This window comes from Colobus angolensis, unplaced genomic scaffold (assembly GCF_000951035.1).
Source record: "Colobus angolensis palliatus isolate OR3802 unplaced genomic scaffold, Cang.pa_1.0 Scaffold202, whole genome shotgun sequence".
Taxonomy (NCBI): Eukaryota; Metazoa; Chordata; class Mammalia; order Primates; family Cercopithecidae; genus Colobus; species Colobus angolensis.
Window position 1 is genome coordinate 3,590,004 of NW_012115178.1, and position 17,332 is coordinate 3,607,335.

At 40.2% G+C, this 17,332-nt stretch overlaps 1 protein-coding gene across 2 annotated transcripts in view; it reads right to left on the reverse strand.

Moving 5' to 3' along the window:
• The window catches only part of HEATR5A (HEAT repeat containing 5A), a 126,163-nt gene that overhangs the window by 3,510 nt on the left and 105,321 nt on the right, over positions 1–17,332 (reverse strand). For both annotated transcript variants that reach the window (XM_011941862.1, XM_011941863.1), the window contains exons 29-34: positions 14,568–14,816; positions 13,524–13,651; positions 12,364–12,511; positions 10,572–10,844; positions 7,697–7,921; positions 1,205–1,359 (exon numbers count right to left, since the gene is read on the reverse strand). In XM_011941862.1, the coding sequence (XP_011797252.1) occupies positions 1,205–1,359; positions 7,697–7,921; positions 10,572–10,844; positions 12,364–12,511; positions 13,524–13,651; positions 14,568–14,816 (1,178 nt within the window). The remainder of the gene's footprint in view (positions 1–1,204; positions 1,360–7,696; positions 7,922–10,571; positions 10,845–12,363; positions 12,512–13,523; positions 13,652–14,567; positions 14,817–17,332) is intronic.

The following is a 17,332-nucleotide window of genomic DNA, read 5'->3' on the forward strand; positions in this document are numbered from 1 at the left end:
GCCCGGCCTTGTAATGGTGTTTTAATAATTATTTTTTCTGAGAGAAAATCTGGTTCCTGTATCTTCGGGGGTAGATATATGTGTGATCACTGGCTATGAACTCACCTAGAGGCACATAAAAAATAGGAGATTACTCAAGTAAATGAAGGGGACATAAAGGAATGGGATAAATTTGTGTGTATTGCTTTTGGAATGGGTCCTATTATTTCACATTCATATTACTGAAGGTATGTGCTGGAGTCTTTTTTTTTGAGACAGCGTCTGGCTGTGTCATCCAGGCTGGGGTGCAGTGGCATGATCATGGCTCACTGCAGCCTCAAGGTCCCAGGCTCGAGTCCAGACTCGATTGATCCTCCTGCCTCAGTCCCCCAGAGCAGCTGGGACTACAGGCCTGTGCCCCCACACCAGGCTAATTTTTGTGTTTTTTTGTAGAGATGCTTTCTCACCATGCTGCCCAGGCTGTTTTTGTACTTCTGGCCTCAAGCAATCTGCCCACCGCGTCCTCCCAAAGTGCTGGATGGAATTACAGGCATGAGCCACAGTGCTTGGCCTCCCTTTCTCTTTTTTTTTTTTTTTTTGAGACGGAGTCTCGCTTTGTCGCCCGGGCTGGAGTGCAGTGGCTGGATCTCAGCTCACTGCAAGCTCCTACTCCCGGGTTTATGCCATTCTCCTGCCTCAGCCTCCCGAGTAGCTGGGACTACAGGCACCCGCCACCTCGCCCAGCTAGTTTTTTGTATTTTTTAGTAGAGACGGGGTTTCACCGTGTTAGCCAGGATGGTCTCGATCTCCTGACCTCGTGATCCGCCCGTCTCAGCCTCCCAAAGTGCTGGGATTACAGGCTGGAGCCACCGAGCCCGGCCTCTCTCTCTTTTTTTTTTTAAAAATAAAATCCACTACAATATGCTACAAAGTATCTTATAAAAGTCCCTTATAAAGTTCTGGTGCTACATCAATCTTAAGATTCCTCTATCTTGAATTTAGTTTCTTAACATTTCCTCTTCTGCCACTATCCTCTACCCTTAGGGCTGAAGAACAAGAATTATTTGGCTTTGTCACTCCTGAAATAGAAATTAATCTGAAATCTGAAAATAAAGAATTTGTAGTCTAATATTTCCTATTGGAGCCAAAAAAAATCACAAAGAAAATTTTGGAAAAGCCTAGCCATAGTCCTATTACATACATCTTTCCGTTAAAAGACACTTACCATCGGATCTTTTATCTCAAGAGTAGCTTTAAATTTATCAATACAGCGCTTCTGAAGGCATGGGATGGTAGTTACTTCTGGACTGGTAGACAAAATAAACACTGTGATAGCGGTAAGTAGACTGACTTCATCAAGTTCTTGGTGTGTTTCATCAACTAAAGAGAAATGCTCTATTAGAAACAGATCATATTTACTGCTTTATATACCTGTGTGAAGCTGTCTACAGTTTGGTAGTAACAGTTTGGTGTACACAACAGATAAAGACAATGAACGCTGATTAAGAACCCTGGCAAATGTACATTTTAAGATGTGCATTATAAGTAATTCTAGAGCTAAGAACTACCAAAGTAATTACAATCTTTAAAGGTTAAGGCATCAGTAAATAAATATATACATTTACTAGGAATATATATTTATTAGTTGTGTGACTTTGGATATCTAACTCCATCTTCAGTTTCCTCATCTGTAAAAATGGGAATAACAACAGTACTCACATTGATAGGGTTATGAAGACTAAATGAGTTAATCCATGTGAAGCATTTAGAATAGTGTGCTACACATGACGCTCAGTATATGCCACTTATCATGTTAATTACTTTTACTGTGAAGCAACACAGAAATGCTTGGACAATTATTTTCTCTTTGTTAAAGTATTTTGATAGTACACGTATCAAGTGAAAATACCTTAGCACTTTACACATATGATTTCTCAAGAGTAGAGAAAAACCTGAAAACAGCTGTGTACCACAATCATTTGAAGGAATTTTCTATTAGAAGTAATCTACCTTTATTTTCCAGTCATACTCTCATTAAATAATTTTAATGAACCTGCTGTGGAAAAAAAAATCACTGTTATTCAAAAAGGAAAGGTGTAGCAAATTCAAATATTTAAATTGTTTAAGAATGGGTTGTTACTTATGAAGAAATGACATACATATGTAGTAGTTTTGGTCACATTCGTTCAACAAGTACTTAAGAAACATTGTATGCCAGCCCTCTTTTAGGCATGGAGAATACATCTTATAGAGAAGATACACTATAAACTGAGAAGCAAAGACTTAAAAAGCTGGCTGGGTGTGGTGGCTCACGCCTGTAATCCCAGCACTTTGGGAGGCTGAGGCGGGTGGATCACTTGAGGTCAGGAATTCGAGACCAGCCTGGTCAACATGGTGACGCCCGGTCTCTACTAAAAATACAAAAATTGGCCAGATGTGGTGGTGCATGACTGTAATCCCAGCTGCTTGGGAGGCTGAGGCAGGAGAATCACTTGACACTGGCAAGCAGAGGTTGCAGTGAGCCGAGATTGCACCACTGCACTCCAGCCTGGGCTGCAAAGGGAGACTCCGTCTCAACAGAAAACAAAACAAAACAAAAACAAAAAAACACCACACCAGGAGCAGTGGTGTGTGTCTGTACTCGCAGCTACTTGAGACACTGAGGTGGGAGGACTGGTTGAGTCCACCAGGAGTTCGAGGCTGCAGTGCACAATGATTGGGCCTGTGAATAGACACTGCACTCCAGCCTGGGCAACACAGCAAGTCCCTGTCCCTTTAAACAAACAAACAAACAAACAATATTCAAAGTAGCCCAGGACAGTCTATGCTGGGTGATCAGAGAAAGCCTTGAGGAGATAGTATCACAGTTGACGATACTCAAGAGGCACAGTAGCAGTGAAAGCAACATTTTATAGATGAATAGAATTTATTTTATAAAAGACATCTGAATGATTTTAAGGTAAAACAAGTACACAGTTAATATTTAACGTTAACATGTAGCACTGCTATAAGCACTTTATATACATTAAATATTTAATCAACATAACAGCAACATGAGGTAGGTACTCATATCCCTTATTTTATGGACGAGAAACAGAAATGTAGTCATTTGTCCAAGTCACACAACTAGTAAGGCAGAAAGTTTGATTACAGAGAGTGTACTGTTAACTATAATGCTATACTGCTTCCCTTACAGCAAAGTTATTTTTAACCACCTATAGCAACTTGAAACTGCAACAGAGTCAGCTAATTTGTTTAGTAAAAATGTCTTTATTCTCAGCAAGATGAAGTTCTCCTGGGTTCCTTTTACCTTTTCTTCTAAAATCTCTTTATTCCTACTTTTACCTACGATAGATACATAATTTGCTTAGCATTAGCCTGTGAAAAGCCTGTGTGTTAAGAACTGAGGCCTCTTGCCAATAGCCATTATGAATGAGTCATCTTGGAAATGAATCCTCTAGATGCAGCCCTGGCCAACACCTTAACAGGAATTTCATGAGAGAACCTAAGCTAGAACCACATAGCTAAACTGCTCCTAATCCCGGACCCATAGAAACTGTCAGATAATAAGTGTTTGCTCTTTTAAGCCACTAAGTTTTGAGGCAATTTGTGAGGCAGCAAACATTTAACCTGTCATGATCAACTCCTTAATTTCTCTCAGTAGCTAGTCTAAATCCTGTCCTAGCCTAATTCCCTGATACACATCCAAAAACAAAAACAACAACAAAAAATACACAACCCATTTTTTTTGTGTGTGAGATGAAAGAGGCAAGCTCATCATAACCCTCAACATGAATTATTATTATTATTTGTAGAGACAGTATCTTGCTATGTTGCCCACACTGGTTTGAACTCCTGGCCTCAAGCGGTCCTTTCGCCATGGACTCCCAAAGTGCTGGGATTACAGGCGTGAGCCACACTGGCCAGCCCTCAACCTAAAAACTTGTAGCTATAATACTATTTTCTATCCTCATCTCCTGTTCTTTCCTCATATTGGCAGAGGTCAATCCTTTTAAATGTGCTGTAAATTTTATTCCTTCTTCCTAGACAGGGATGCTACTTTCCTTTCTAATACTTCTAACTCCAACCACATGTCCACCTCCTTTTTTTGCACCGTAAGTATGAACTCATGCTTGAATGTCATCTTTAAAAAAAGTTATCCCTTGACCTTACACTTTCCGTTTGGCTATTTCTCTTCTTCCTGTGAAGAGAAGCCTATACCTGATCTTTCCCATTCCTTACACCTCTCATTTGTGCCTCAACACTGTGAGTTCTATCCCCTACACTGTTTGGCCTCTCTACAGTATTTTATAGTGCCGACCACTCCCTTTTTATTAAAAACTGGCTTCTGTAACTACATTATCTTCTGAATCTCCTCTCACCTTGCTTTTGGTCCTCTTCTTGCTCCAGAAACTCAAGTTGGGTGATTTCAACTGTCCCATAGGTTACATTTACAGCTCCCAAATACATATATAGTCCAGAAAGCATCTCTAGCCCAGACTACTTTCTTGAATTCCATACCTCTACCCATCTGTTCCACTTGACTGTCCTCTAGGCATTTCAAAATCAACTCACTATCTTGTCCTAAAAACCCTCACTCGGTTATTTCTGTTAATCACATTTGAGTGTTCAAGTCATCCTACCCTTTCAACTCCTAAATCAAACTACCAGTAAGTTCTGTGGAAAACTGCTTAACATTTTACTTTTCATCATTTTACTCCTCTTTGTCCGTACTAACATTATCTTATCTCCTACAGTTTGGCTTTCTTCTTTACACTGCTGCCAAGAGCGAACCTTTAGAAACGCAAATCCAAGCACATTACTTTCCTTCTTAAAACCCTTTCAGCCAGACACAATGGCTCATGCCTGTAATCCCAGCACTCTGGGAGGCTGAGGTGGGTGGATCACGAGGTCAGGAGTTCGAGACCAGCCTGACCAACATGGTGAAACCCTTTCTCTACTACAAATACAAAAAACAAAAATTAGCCAGGCCTGGTGGCGTGCACCTGTAATCCCAGCTACTCAGGAGGCTGAGACAGGAGAATCGCTTGAACCCGGGAGGCAGAAGTTGCAGTGAGCTGAGATTGCACCATTGCACTCCAGCCTGGGCAACAGGGCGAGACTCCATCTCAAAAACAGCAACAACAAAAAACCATTTCATGATTCCACATGCCTATTAAAGGCAGTCCAAATCATGCCAAACCCTCCATAATCTGGCCCCATGTACCATCCAACTTATTTCCCTAATTGCCATTTACCACTCTTACATACTCTTCCACCCAAATCCATATCCCCTCATTGTTCTACTTGCCTTCCCTTAGCTATTTAATTCTCCAAGTTTTTGGTCAAACTGTTGTACTTAGAATCCATTTCTTTCTTTCTTTCTTTCTTTTCTTTTTTTTGAGACAGTCTTGCTCTGTCACCAAGGCTGGAGTACAGAGGTGCGATCTTGGCTCACACTGCAATCTCCACCTCCCAGGTTCAAGTGATTCCTAGAATCCATTCCTATGATGTCCATGTGGAGAAAACTTTCTAATCCTTTAAGACGTTGATTCTTCTGAGAAGCCTTAATGGTGGATCCAGAGATGCACCACTGACATCCCCTTCAAGGGAAAATGTGCTGCCCAGCTGTGGGAAGCGTGATCAAGGGTCAGCTCCTTCCAGGTCAGCCTCAGCTAGAGATAGCTATCTTACCTGAGATCAAATCCATCCTGGAACCGCCCACATTTGAAGGCCAGGCCATTTCTGTCATATGTTCAGACACTCTGATGGGCAATCTGGCTCCAGAGTTCCTCAGACGGATTTATTGAGATTTGTTGGGAAACTGTCACAGTTTGACTTCTTTTGCCCAATATTGCCTTCCCCTTTTCCCCTCACAGATGTTGTTTCTTAATAAACTTATTGCTCCCCAAACTCCCACTCAGTGACTACTTTTAGAGAATCCTACTTGTGACACTCTGCCTGATTTCACTTAATCAGTACCAATTACTCCCATTTAAAAAAAAAAAAACAAAAACCAGTTATAATTTTTTTTTAATGTACTAGAAATGCAGTGATAATTAAAGACATGACTATTGCCTTTGGGAAATTCTTAAGGTAATAATCACACCCAACAGCAATTTACAGGAGCCCGACTCCACTATATTCCCAACTTTGCGCAAAGTGGGTGGTCAATAAATGCTGATTTCAATTGAAAACATTTTATACGTAAAATGAAATATGGCAAACTGTGACATTTATAAACAAAACTGGGAAGGCAGGGAAAATGTATAATGTGTATAAAGACTTTTTATAATCACTACAACATACTATTGAAAATAAAAGTCTCACAAAAATAAGAAAAAAGAGAAAAATTTTTTTTTTTTTTTTTGAGACAGAGTCTCACTTTGTCCCCCAGGCTGGAGTGCAGTGGTACGACCTTGGCTCACTGCAACCTCTGCCTCCTGGGTTCAAGTGATTCTCCTGCCTCAGCCTCCGGGGTAGCTAGTATTACAGGTGTGAGCTACCACACCCGGCGATAAACAAGTTTTAACAGATGCTGAAAATAATACTGGCTATCATTTATTGATATATGCCAGGTAATAAGTGAGATGCTTTTCACATATTAAGTTACTGCTCTAACAATTTCTTGCAACATAATATCCCTATTTATTAATAAGAAAACTAAGGTGCAGAAAAACTGAATAACTTGACTAGTCACTTAGTAAATGCTGGCATGGTGAACCAGATTGGTCTTTTTGTATGGCTTATGTACTTTTCAGTATACTGTGTGTATTAAAAACTTCCGTTGGCTAGACATGGATCATACTCCATTATTTTTTTACTAAACACACTATTACATCTGAAGGTCTTTCACTGTCAACATGTAGGTTGCCTGTCATTTAACAGCATTAAGGGTTAAAGATGCTAAAATCGGAACACAGCTTTTTAATTTTATTTTTTTGAGACAAGAGTCTTGTTCTGTCACCCAGGCTGGAGTGCAGTGGCATGATCTTGGCTCACTACAAGCTCTGCCTCCTGGGTTTAAGCAATTCTTCTGCCTCCTGCCTCAGCCTTCCGAGAGCTGGGACCACAGGTGTGCACTACCACACATGGCTAATTTTTGTATTTTCAGTAGAGATGGGGTTTCTCCATGTTGGCCAGGCTGGCCTTGAACTCCTGACCTCAAGTGATCCACCAGCCTTGGCCTCCCAAAGTGCTGGGATTACAGACGTGAGCCACCGCGCCCGGCCCCAGAACACAGCTTTCTTTTTCTTTTCTTTTTTTTTTTTGAGGCACTCTGTTGCCCAGGCTGGAGTGTAGTGGCATGATCTTGGCTCCCTGCAACCTCCAGCTCCAGGGTTCAAGCAATTCTTCTGTCTCAGCCGAGTAGCTGAGACAGCGTTGGGTAGCTGGGATTACAGGCGTGTGCCACCAGACCCAGCTGGTTTTTGTATTTTTAGAAGAGATGGGGTTTCACCATGTTACCCAGCTAGTCCTGAACTCCTGACCTCAGGTGATACACCTGCCTTGGCCTCCCAAAGTGCTGGGATTACAGGTGTAAGCCATTGCCCCCAGCCAATTTTCTATCTACTTATATGTATTCTCTAAACACATAGTATTGAATATGGTCTCCTCTAGGTGATATGGCCAAATATGATCAAGTAAAATATCCTCAAAAAACTCTTTTTCTCACTTTTTAAAACAAACTGAACTGCTTCCAAATAGCCTCAATTACCTGGATCCCAACAGTCAAGAACTGTTGTTAAAGCACTTCGGAGAAGGTCAGTCCAAGCAGTATGGCTCTTTTCTGCCCGGGCCATGGGAGAAGATAATATTCCTTTTAGAGCCTGTAGGGAAGCTGCAACTGTCGAAGATAACTGGCCCCCAGGTAACTTCACAGCAGTCTCTCTGAGGACCCCAATTGTGAGGTACAGTACAGTAGGTAGAATTGAGATGCTTCCTGTAAGATAAATTTTTTAAAAACACACTGCATTTCAACCTATATATATATGGTTCCTAAAAACAAATCATCAAGGAGTAAGACAATATCAGATTTTTAGTTTTTAAAAGATGATTTCTAATAAAGAATTGTAACTGTTAAGATAATGTAAGTAGCTTTATTAAAATTTTTAAGGATGGATTAAATCTTGATGGTTATAACTGGAGATGATGTTTAAATTGTATGAGTATCATTATGCTTTTCCTGTTTTTATTTTATTTGGCAGTTGATAAATGAACTTATTTTTATTTATCTTTTATTGTGGTAAAATATATACAACATAAAGTTTACCATTTTAACCATTTTTAGTGTATAATCTAGTGGCATTAAGTACATTCACAATGTTGCCTGGGCAACACAGTGAGACTCCATCTCTACAAAAAAAAAAAAAAAAAAAAAATAGCTGGGACGGTGGTGTGTGCCTTAGGAGGCTGAGGTGGGAGGACTGCTTGAGTCCAGGGGGTTGAGGCTGCAGTGAGCTGAGACTGTACCACTGAACTCCAGCCTGGACATAGAGTGAGACCTTGTCTAAAAAAAAACCAACCAACAAAAAAATAACACCTTTAGCGGCTGAGTGCGGTGGCTCACGCCTGTAATCTCAGCACTTTGGGAGGCCAAGGCGGGTGGATCATGAGGTCAGGAGTTCAAGACCAGCCTGGCCAATATGGTGAAACCCTATCTCTACTAAAAATACAAAAATTAGCCAGGCGTGGTGGTGCACGCCTGTAGTCCCAGACACTCGGGAGGCTGAAGCAGAAGAGCTGCTTGAACCTGGGAGGCAGAGGTTACAGTGAGCCGAGATCATGCCACTGCACTCCAACCTGAGTGACACAGCCAGACTCCATTTCAAAAAACAAACAAAAAATGAAAAAACACCTTTAGCAGAAATATGTTTACCAATTAAGAAGTATCTACTAAGTACTAAATACCTATAATCTGCTAGATTTCACAGAATATACAATTTTAATTGGAAACAAAACATTTCCCTTTTTTTTTTTTGAGACAGAGTCTCACTCTGTCACCCAGGCTGGAGTGCAGTGGCACGATCTCGGCTCACTACAAGCTCCGCCTCCAGGGTTCTCATCATTCTCCTGCCTCAGCCTCCTGAGTAGATGGGACTACACAGGCACCCGCCACCACACCTGGGTAATTTTTTGTATTTTTAATAGAGATGGGGTTTCACCATGTTAGCCAAGATGGTCTCGATCTCCTGACCTCGTGATCCACCTGCCTCAGCCTGGCATTAAAGGCATGAGGCACCGCACCCGGCCGACATTTCTCTTTTATATGTAATACTCAATTACATATAATGCCTTTGTAGGACAGATAAAAGCTACAGACCTACATATGGAAATAACACATGCATATACATGAAAAAACAAAACTCAGATGAGCTAGAGTTTTTAGAGAAGCCTTTATACATGAGGTAGGCCTGCAGTTGAACCATGAAGAAAGAAAAAATTTTAAAAGCAGATAAGGGTCATTTCAGATCAAGTAATGACATGGTAGTACAGAACAAGGATGAACATGAAGCCTCTTGGGTTTAGGATTTGCAAAGAAGGAATTGAAAAAAGCTAACAACTTAGCAGAGCTACACAGAGAGCCTTAAATGCCATGTTAAAGAGTATGAACTTGCTGGGCATGGTGGCTCACACCTGCAGTCCCAGCACTTTGGGATGCCAAGGAGGGAGGATCACTTGAGGCCAGGAGTTCAAGACCAGCCTGGGCAACACAGCAAGACCCCATCTCTACAAAAAATTAAAAAAAAAAATTAGCCAGGTATGGTGGCACAGGCCTGAGTCCTAACTACTCAGTAGGCAAAGGTAGGACGATTGCTTAAGCCCAGGAGTTTAAGGTTACAGTGAACTATTATCGTTCCACTGCACTCTGGCCTGGGTGACAGAGAAAGTACCTGTGTCAAACAACAACAACAAAAAGAGTATGGAGTCAATTCCAAACAGAACCAGATACAATGACAAACTTCTACCATCACTGAGGCAGGAAAAGTCTGTTAGAAATTGTATACCAAAACATGCCCAAGCACTAATAATTGCCACTGACTGAAGTATTGTCAATCATAGAAGAGCATATCTATTTATAATACTTGCTATCTCTATATTTTCACTCTCTTTTTTTTTTTTCAGACATAATTTCACTCTTGTTGCCCAGGCTGCAGTGCAATGGCATGATCCTGGCTCACTGCAACCTCCGACTCCCAGATTCAAGTGATTCTCCTGCCTTAGCCTCTTGAGTAGCTGGGATTATAGGCATGTGCCAAAACGTCTGGCTAATTTTGTATTTTCAGTAGAGATGGGGTTTCACCACGTTGGTCAGGCTGGTCTCAAACTCCTGACCTCAGGTGATCCACCCACCTTGGCCTTCCAAAGTGCTGGGATTACAGGCGTGAGCCACTGTGCCTGGTCCTATATATTTTTACTTTTAGTAAAACAATTTATTAAAATGTAATCCTAATCTTAGAGGATTAAAGACAATACCGAAATGTTTGGGTCAGCATTCATTTAAAAAGAAAAAGATTAGCAACTAGACTCCATTACCTATTAAAACCATTTCTCTTCTAGGTCAAATCAAGCAATCACATACCACAGCATACCTTCAGGAGAGCACACTGCAGGAAGTTCGGAAAGGATAACCAACGCAGCTGAAACCAATCTACTTCCATCTTCTGATAACATCTGTGGCTTCCTAGCTTTTACTCCTGGGCTACCTGTCAATTTAGGATTTAATTCTGGGAGCTGTCTAACTAGAATGCATACACACAATTCTAGTGTTGCAAAGACCAAAGACTTCCCAGGCACAAGTCCTCCAGTGTCCTTTCCCTCTCCAAACTCTGGCAGAGTTTCCTTTTCAGCAGCCCCATCATCAACTAAAAGACAGAAAGAATAGTGTTTAATAAATAATTTGTGCTTGCTTTGCTTCTGGTAGATGGCAATTTTGTTAAATCCTATTACAGAAAATACATTTATTTTATTTTTTTGAGACTGAGTCTAACTCTGTCACCCAAGCTGGAGTGCAATGGCATGATCTCGGCTCATTGCAACCTCTGCCTTCCAGTTTCAAGCGATTCTCCTGCCTCAGCCTCCCAAGTAGCTGGGATTACAGGCATGCACCACCATGCCCGGCTAATTTTTGTATTTTTAGTAGAGATGAGGTTTCACCATGTTGGTCAGGCTGGTCTGGAACTCCTGACCTCAAGCTATCTGCCCGCCTCGGCCTCCCAAAGTGCCAGGATTACAGGTGTGAGCCACCGTGCCTGGCTTGGAAATACATTTAATGACTAAATTTTGGGTGTTAAAGACTAAGAGAGAAAGAAGTTATGAAGGGAAAAGTAATCATCTTTATTATGGCTTCCTATTGCAATTGGTCAAAAGAAGTCTTTTTAATCCTGTCAGTCTTATAATATTGCCTGGTTAACTCCTTCTTGCTGTTAAGACTGTAAACCTGACAGCTAGAGCTCCAGAAATTACCATGTGATCTTAGGTATCGATGGTGGCTGGACAGGAAGAAAGTCACGTCCTTAATGTCTTTAAGAAGGTGCCATATCAGCCCTAGACTCCCTATCTCTGGCCATCTATTTAGATGAGCAAATAAATCTTTGGGGTTTAAATCCACTGTTACATTGGGTTTTCTATAATATGTAGGCAACTATAGTCTTAAGTGGTAAACTCTCCAATACCATATTAGACTTGTAAATGAGCAATCTGCAAACATAAGTTCTTTCCATGCACACTAGTAAACACAGCTAAAGCAAGTACTCTAGTAGTGTAAGGGATTTATTTCTTCCAGGTTTTGTTAAAATTCTCATTTCACCCAGAGAATAGTAGTTTAACTACTGACGATATCTAAACTAACATGCAGAGGTGAATGAGAGGATTTAAAACCATGCCAAGCTGGGCATGATGGCTCATGCCGGTAATCCCAGCACTCTGGAAGGCCAAGGTGCGTGGATTGCCTGAGTCCAGGAGTTCGAGAGACAAGGCTGGGCAACATGGCCATATCCTGTATCTTCTAAAAAATACAAAAAAATTAGCCAGGCATGGTGGCATGCACCTATAGTCCTAGCTACTCAGGAGGTTAAGGTGGGAGAATCACCTCAGCCTGGGAGGTCGAGGCTGCAATTGGAGTGAGACCTTGTCTCACTAAATAAATAAACAAATAAATAAAGCCATGCTTAAAGACTCTACTTTCAGGGATCATTTCTATAGTTTATTACTAGGGAAGTTTCTCTGAATGTGTAGAGCACAAAAAGTAAAACAAGGCCATGCCTAGACATGTTTTATTTGTACTACACACAAAAGATGATCAAAACTCTAAAGATATATTAAACAATATTTACAAAAGAATGATCCTATTTGATCAACTCAGCATTAAAGGTTAACATTTACCTTCTGCACTTCGTCTTTTTTCCTTCACATGTTCTTGAGCAGCACAGATAATCTGCCTTACCACTTCAAGTGAAGCCAACTGAATGGAAGGTGATTCTCTGGTTAAAATTACTCGATGTAGAACATTCAGTAATTCTATACCCAAGTCCTATCATAGAAATCATGTAGAGGACACTGTATTAGAAATTATACATTTCTTTTGTAAAAAACACCAATGCTAAATGCCATGACAAAATTCAGAAAAAGAGAATGTAACAAACTGCTTTAGTGCAATTAAGTAAAGTAACACTTACTCCATTTTAAATCAATGTCAGAGGCCGGGCACAGTGGCTCATGCCTGCAATCCCAGCACTTTGGGAGGCCGAGGTGGGTGGATTACTTGAGGCCAGGAGTTCGAGATCAAGCCTGGCCAACATGGTAAAACCCTGTCTCAACCTGATTAATGCTTTAAACCTAATAATAGTATTAAACACTTAAATAATAGACAGTCTATGCAGAGGAAATTATACTACTCACTGATCTCAACATCCAAGAGTCAATAACAAAAGAAATATACTAGATAAAACATGATAGCAAAAGTATCTGCCCAATGCATACTTGCCCTTGAGAAAAGCAGTCAAAGGGAAGTACCATACTTTGTACAGGAACCCTTTTCCCAGGGCCACACCCAAGTCAGATATTAGTGCCTGACTCCATCTAAAGATTAGCCAGCAATCTCTTAAAAAGACCTGGAGGGAGAACTCAGCCAACAGGAATACTCTGTAATGGACAGTAACTACATGAACCCATTAGATTCTCCCTTGGGGAATGGAATATAAGATACAGGTATATACACAAAGAGCAGGGTATGCAGAAGCAAAAAGACACAAAGAATAAATGCCACATGTAATTAGTGGCTACTGTCCTGGAGAATGCAATATAGAACCCTCCCATCATTGCAGAAAGAAGCAGAGACAGAAAAGTGGCAGAGTCAGAGGCATGATTGTTTCTGGGTCAACATATATGCTTATGGCATTCTGGTTCCAAGGCCTAGCTGTGTGGCCGTATGGTTTTAAAAAAAATGTCTCTGTGTTTACTCTCTGTTAACTATAGAAACCTGAACATGTTTCTCTTACTTAAAGTCTACAGAAGCCTTACAAAAAAAACCCCAGATAAATCACCTGATCACTGCCAATTTTTGATCTGGGCCAAGGTACATCTAGAAGTGCTTGCAATGCATGTAAACAAGCAGTTATGCTTTCCATGGTTGCATCTGAACGCAAGGAACATAGAAATTCCACGCTGATTCCTGTGGAAAGCCAAAAAAGAGGAGGAGGCTTCTTTCAAATTATTAGTTTATGAAATTAAGTAATTAATCTTATATTTTGGTAAGATATATAAACAAACAGTAAAAAGGTAATACAAATAAATGACAATGAATTTAAGACTAAACAACTAAATGACAAGACAAGTCACTTAATAGTTTGTTTCCATCTACGAGTACAAAAATAATAATCTATGCCGGGTGTGGTGGCTCACGCCTGTAATCCTAAGCCCTTTGGGAGGTGGAGGCAGGTGGATCACCCGAAGTTGGGAGTTTCAGACCAGCCTAACATGGAGAAATCCCATCTCGACTAAAAAGACAAAATTAGCTGGGCATGGTAGCACATGCCTGTAATCCCAGCTATTCGGGAGGCTGAGGCAGGAGAATCGCTTGAACCCAGGAGGCAGAGGTTGTGGTGAGCTGAGATCGCTCCATTGCACTCCAGCCTGGGCAACAAGAGCAAAACTCTTGTCTCAAAAAAAAAAAAAAAAAAAAAACCAAACTAGGCCTGTGCACTAGTTGCTTAGTTGCTATGAAACAGTTCAAAGCTACAAAAATTACAATAAAATTGCACCAGAAAACATATGGAGTTTTACAACTTTACTTGGGCTAAAATTTATTGGGTGATCATCACGTATCAGTCACTGTGCTTTGACATACATCTTTTTATTAAATTATCATAACAGTTGACAAAGTAGGCACTATTATTGACATTAATTCTGAGATAAATGAGCAGAGAGTTTAAGTAATTTATTTATATTTTTATTTTTAATTTACAATAATTGTGAGCTTGAGTTGAAACTGTGCCAATGCACTCCAGCCTGGGCAAAAGAGTGAAACTCTATATCAAAAGAAAAAAAAAACCCGAGGGTTGTAAACTTCTATAAGTGATTTAACTGACCTAAAATCAGATGGAATCTATCAGTATAGACATCCTCAGGGGACTTTATGGTAGCCCCAGAAGATGAACCCTGACACATGGAAGTTGGTGTTACAGGCCTGGAGAGATCAGATGCTCCTTCATCTGGGTCAGCAACAACAAAGCCTGTGCTTGTAAGCCACAATGCCGTAGCATGGAGGATAAGTGCCCAGGAGTTGTAATACTGCAATTTTGCATTTTCACTAGTCTCTGCTGTGTAGAAAGCACCACCTAAAGCAAACAGTTTCAGGAGAAATAAGAGATTAGCTTCCAATGTATTTTCTCTTTTTTCTGTTACAAGATATAGACCATTTCCATCACTCTGAAAGTTCCCTTGTACCCTTTTTCAGTCAGTTCCCTATACCCTAAGGCAACTACTTTCTAGTTTTTATCAGCACAGATTGGTTTTGCCTACTCTTCAACTTCATATAAATAGAATCACATATTCACATGTACTTATTTGTGACTAATATTTTGTTAATAAAACAACCTAACAACATTTTTAGAGATTCATTCATGCAGCTGTGTTATCAGTATTCTGTTATGAACGTTCTTATTTTTACTGGGAGTACAACTGATAGGTCATAGGGCTCATCTACTTTTAACTTCATAAAAAGTTTTCAGCCTAATTTGTAACTTTTTATAATTTAATCATAAACATTTAAAAACAAAATATGTATATATGTGTGATTAAAATAAATACCAATACCCATTTACCCACTTCCAAGATGAACATTAACATTTTCCCTGATTTTCTTTTTAAATCTCTCTTAATTTTTTTCTTTTTTTTCAGATGGAATCTCACTCTGTCGCCCAGGCTGGAGTGCAGTGGCGTGATCTCGGCTCACTGTAACCTCCAACTTCTGGGTTCAAGCGATTCTCCTGCCTCAGCCTCCTGAGTAGCTAAGACCACAGGTGTGCACTACCACGCCTGGCTAATTTTTTGTATTTTAGTAGAGATGGGGTTTCACCATGTTGCCCAGGTTGGTCTTGAACTCCTGGGCTCAGGCAATCCACCCACCTTGGCCTCCCAAAGTGTTGGGATTACAGGTATGAGCCACCATGCCTGGCCAATTTTTTCCTTAAAAAACTTAAAACTATTATACCACTAATTCTTGCCCCTCCTTCCATGACTACTTTCCTCAAGCCAGTAAGAATGACTCCTAGATATGGTCTTATACTTTCACAATAATCTATGTATTCATTAAAAACATATACTATTTTTTTGTGTGTTTAAAAGTTTACTTAAAAGGCATCATACTGTATGTATCCCTTTTTTTTTTTTTCTGGAGATGGGGTTTCACTATGTTGCCCAGGTTGGCCCTGAACTCCTGCTCAAGTGACCCTTCCACTTCAGCCTCCTGAGTAGCTGAGACTACCAGCATGTACTACCATGCCTGGCTTACATGCATCCTTTATTTTTTTGTCCAGGCACGGTGGCTCATGCCTGTAATCCCAGCACTGTGGGAGGCTGAGGTGGGCAGATTGCCTGAGGTCAGGAACTCAAGACCAGACTGGCTAACATGTAGAAACCCTGTCTCTACTAAAAATACAAAAATTAGCTGGGTGTGGTAGTGCACACCTGTAGTCCTAGCTACTCGGGAGGCTGAGGCAAGAGAATCGCTTGAACCCAGGAGGTGGAGGTTGCGGTGAGCTGAGATTAAGCCACTGATCTCCAGACTGGGTCACAGAGCAAGACTCTGTCTCAAAAATAAATAAATAAATAAATAAATAAATAAATATTTTTTCACTTAACATTATGTTTTTAAGATTTACTTACAGTTGCTACATGTCTGTCATTCATTTTTTTGTTGTGTAAGTAAATCAGCTTATTTTCACTTTGTTTCAATTTTAATGCTACTGAAAAGTACAACAAACACTCCACATATCTTTTTGTATATAATTCCAATGAAAATTCTAATAGAACTAGGGTGCACACCATAGTGCCATAGTGTATACCATAGTCCCAGCTGCTTAGGAGGGTGAGATGGGAGGATCACTTGAGCCCAGCTGTAGTGCACTATAATTGCTCCTGTGAACAGTCATTATACTCCAGCCTGGGCAACCCAGCAAGACCCTGTCTCTAAAAACACACAAACAAACCAAATACACACACACACAAAACTAGTAGAACTTTACAGACTCTTCCTAAAATTCATTTCAAAAAGTAAAAATACAATGATAGCTAAGACATTCTGGAATAACATGAAGAAGATTAAGAGTGGCTACAAAGTAACCAACCCATAAAATGCAGTATTAGTAACTGACTAAAAATAAGAACCCCATCCCTATTCCACACACACAAAATAAATTCCAGTTCTACCAAAGTTCAAAATGTAAAAGGCAAAACTGTAAAGCTTACATGTCTTTATGATCTTAAGTTTAAAAATCTTATGTGGTAACACAAAAACACAAACCATAAATGACTGATTACATTCCTTAATTTTTTTTTTTTTAAAGAGAGGGACTTGCTCTGTCACCCAGGCTGGAGTGTAGTGGCACAATCATAGCTTCCTGCAGCCTCCAACTCCTGGGCTCATGGGATCTTCCCACATCAGCCTTCTGAGTAGCTGGGACTATAGGTGTACTACATCAACTGAACTTCCATTAGTTTAAAAAAGGTAAAAGAAAAGGACAAGTTACAGACTGAGAGAAAATACTTATAAGACATGCAACCACAAAGGAATAGTGTTGTGTATATATATAAAGGATTACACAATCAGGAAGAAAACAATTTTTTTTTTTTT